Here is a 3,713-nt window from a genome sequence, read left to right as displayed (position 1 = left end):
TACTGCTTTTTCAGAGTAGGAAATGGAGGGTCAGGGACAGGCAGCCCCACCCGACATCCCACAGCTGGGAGGGAGCCCAGGTCTGGGACCCACAGGTTGGCTCCGAGACCCCCCTGCCTGCCAGCAGGCCCGGGACCCAGCTCTCCAGGCTGGGCTCTCAGGCCTGGCCCACGATCCTGAGCCCTGAGCTGGCGCCAGGCAGGAGGCCCTGTAACTCCAGCCGCCTCTCCCGCTCCTGCCTGCCCCTCCTTCACCTCAGCCTCCGGCTGGGCTGCCCACAATGCCTCCCATTCAGCCCTGTTCCTGCTGCCAGGCCTGCGGGCCCGACAGGGGGGCTCCCGCGGCATCCAGGCTGGACTGGCAGCGCGAGGCGAGGCGGCATGGAGGGGTGAGTCTTTGGGCCTTGGGGAGTACCGGGGGGTCTAGAGAAGCTGAGGGGCTGCAGGCAAGCCCCTGGCCCTCTCGGGGCCTCTGACAGGTTGGGGGACAGGGGCTCTGGGATCTGTTGGGGGAGAGATATCCAAGGGTGTCTCCGAAGTGGTTTCTGAGGAAGGTGGTAAAGGGGAGGGTGGCTGCTTCAGCAAGCCGCCGTGAGCGCGTCCGTTGGGGCTTGTCTGAGAGCTCAGCAGGCCTCTGAACCTGGACAGTTGTCCCTAAGGGATCTGTCCCCACGGGTCCCCCTTCCCCGGTCCACCCTGAGCCTCAGGAGGATGCCAGCAGCCCCGGCCTTCAAGAGGACTGGGACCTAAAGGAGACTGAACAGTTGACGGCGACGAGCAGTGAGGAGGCTGAGGGTGGGGGCACAGACCAGGGACTGGCAAGGGGTGCCCAGAGGCGGCGATGAGGCTGAGAACAGCAGGAAGAGCCGGGGGACTTAGGTGTCACAGGCGGCAAGGAGGAAGCTCTGTCGTGTGTGCTTACGATTGGAGAGCCAAGGGCGACCCTGGAGAATTTGAGCACGTTCCAGGTGGGATCAGGAGTCAGGACTTTCCACCAAAGGCAGTGGGGAGATGCTGGAGGGTTTTAAGTTGGTGGTGTCGGAAGCCCGTCTGTATTTTGGAAAGTTCCCTAAGGTTGGTGGTGGTGAGCAGTGTGGAGGAGTCAGGAAAACCCTGGTGGCAGCAGTCACCCCTAAGAGGCAACAGGCAGTGGTTGTAGTTGTGAGGTGAAGGGGTCCCACTGGCTGATGGATGGATAAGTTGGGGGAAGATGGACAGGGAAGGGGATGGAGCTGCCCAAAGCGCAGCCCAAGGCCATTCCCCAGCTCTCCCATCCCAGTCCGGGCTGGTGGGGTGGCATCAGAAGGACAAAAGGGGAATAAACAGAGGCCTAAGCCTCCTGCTTACCTGCCAATGTGACTCTGACCAGCCAGTAAGGCTCCTTGAGCCTCTCGGACCCCATAATACCTGGTCCCCCAAACCTTGCCTTACACACTTGGGCCCGGCCTGGGCACCCCTCTGGCTGCAGGCCATCTTCTTGCAGTGGGTGCCATTATGCTCCCTGCCACCGTGTCTGTCTGGGGACTGGTTACTTCTCTTTCTGCCACCCTCACACTGGGAGGTCCAGGCCTCCCCCTGGACCCAGGAGTCTCACCACAGCCCGGGCACACCCTTGGAGCCTTCATGTCACCCTTGCATTCAGCAAGGCCTCACTGAGCCGCTGGGCAGGCAGTCAAAGAGACTTGCCAGGTTGCCTTTCTGAGCCTCAGTTTCCCCCAGTGTTAAAGCTCACAATAGAACTTTTGCTGCATGGGGCTCAGGGCAATGACGCCTTCCCTGGGGCCAAAGGAGGAAGACACCTGAGGGGCTCTGTAAACAGGAGCTGGGCTCAGTGATTGCACGGTGTGGGACACTTGCCCCTGTGAACAACTGACCCTTCCTCCCTCTCCCAGGCCCCAGAGCGTCTCCTTGGTGCTGCTGCTTCCTCTGCTGCTGCCACTGGGACCAGCTTGGCATACAGCTGCCCAGCGCTGCCCACAGACATGTGTTTGCGACAATCCCAGGCGTCATGTTGCCTGTCGGCACCAGAACCTCACTGAGGTGCCAAACGCCATCCCTGAGGTCAGCAGGGTGAGGGGGGCAGGGAGGACAGCAGGAAGAGCCTGGGTTGGCACAGGTGGATCTCCCACTGCCTGGTTGGGAGACCTTGGCACGTCACTTTTCCTCTCCGAGCCTCAGTCTTCACATCTGTAAAATGGAAATAACAACCCCCACTAGGGAGACATCTACTTAAAATTCTATGTGATTGGAACAAGTAGATGACCTATAAGATAAATATAGAATTGGGACACCTGGGTGGCTCAGTTGGTTAAGGGTCTGCCTTCAGTTCAGGTCATGATCCCAGGGTCCTGGAATTGATTCCCGCATTGGGCTCCCTGCTCAGCCCAGAGCCTGCTTCTTCCTCTGCCCCTCCCCCTGCTTGTGCACATGCTTGTGTGCACTCTCTCTCTATGATAAATAAAAAATCTTTTAAAAAAAGATTAATATTGAATTAATTACAAACCCTGTGGGAGAGAACTACAACAGGGGATATAGTAAAATAAGATAAGGTCTCTGCTCTGTGGCATCAAGAGCTAGGAGGGAAGAGAAAAGGTAAATGTGCAGCGACAGTTCAATGTGAAAAGTGTCCAGGTCGCTGGGGAGGAAGGCTTCCTGGAGGAGGTGTCGGGGAGCAGGATGAAGAGAATGAGGGAAAGGTGAGGGGAAGAAGAGTGTCCAGGTGAGGAAACAGCACGTGCAAAGGCTGTAGTCCTCCGCTACTCAGCCTCCCCCTACCTCTCCCTGCTCAGCTGACTCAGCGGCTGGACCTCCAAGGCAACATGCTGAAGGTGATCCCCCCAGCTGCCTTCCAGGATCTGCCTTATCTGACACATCTGGACCTGCGACACTGCCAGGTGGAGCTGGTGGCCGAGGGCGCCTTCCGTGGCCTGGGCCGCCTGCTCCTCCTCAACCTGGCCTCCAACCGCCTGAGCTCGCTGCCGCAGGAGGCCCTGGACGGGCTGGGCTCGCTGCGGCGGCTGGAGCTGGAGGGCAACATGCTGGAGGAGCTGCGGCCGGGGACATTCGGGGCGCTGGGCGCGCTGACCACCCTGAACCTGGCCCACAACGCCCTCGTCTACCTGCCAGCCATGGCCTTCCAGGGGCTGACGCGCACGCGCCGGCTGCAGCTGTCCCACAATGCGCTCAGCGTGCTGGCCCCCGAGGCCCTGGCCGGCCTGCCCGCCCTGCGCCGGCTCAGCCTGCACCACAACGAGCTGCAGGCCCTGCCGGGGCCGGCCCTGTCCCAGGCCGGCGGCCTGGCTCGCCTCGAGCTGGGCCACAACCCCTTCACCTACGTGGGTGAGGAGGATGGGCTGGTGCTGCCTGGCCTTCGGGAGCTGATGCTGGACCACGGCGCCCTGCAGGCCCTGGACCCCAGGGCCTTCGCCCACTGCCCACGCCTGCACACCCTGGACCTCCGTGGGAACCAGCTTGCCGCCCTGCCGCCGCTGCAGGGCCCCGGGCAGCTGCGCCGCCTGCGGCTGCAGGGAAACCCTCTGTGGTGTGGCTGTCAGGCCCGGCCATTGCTCGAGTGGCTGGCGCGTGCGCGCGTGCGCGCAGACGGCACGTGCCGGGGGCCGCGGCGCCTCGGAGGGGAGGCCCTGGACGCCCTGAGGCCCGCAGACCTGCGCTGCCCTGGGGACAGGGCGGAAGAGGAGGAAGAGCGGCGGGCCG

The 3,713-nt window shown here is 62.2% G+C and overlaps 1 protein-coding gene across 1 annotated transcript in view; it reads left to right on the top strand.

The window, feature by feature from the left end:
- The first annotated feature begins 303 nt into the window (after nucleotides 1–303).
- The window catches only part of CHADL (chondroadherin like), an 11,383-nt gene continuing 7,973 nt past the window's right edge, over nucleotides 304–3,713 (top strand). The window contains exons 1-3 of the mRNA XM_034643860.1: nucleotides 304–388; nucleotides 1,892–2,060; nucleotides 2,789–3,711. Coding sequence (XP_034499751.1) covers nucleotides 381–388; nucleotides 1,892–2,060; nucleotides 2,789–3,711 — 1,100 coding nt within the window. The 5' untranslated portion in view covers nucleotides 304–380. The remainder of the gene's footprint in view (nucleotides 389–1,891; nucleotides 2,061–2,788; nucleotides 3,712–3,713) is intronic.

This window comes from Ailuropoda melanoleuca, chromosome 15 (genome assembly GCF_002007445.2).
Source record: "Ailuropoda melanoleuca isolate Jingjing chromosome 15, ASM200744v2, whole genome shotgun sequence".
Taxonomy (NCBI): domain Eukaryota; kingdom Metazoa; phylum Chordata; class Mammalia; order Carnivora; family Ursidae; genus Ailuropoda; species Ailuropoda melanoleuca.
The sequence above is the reverse complement of the archived record's forward strand: the minus strand, read 5'-3'. Positions and strand labels throughout refer to the sequence as shown.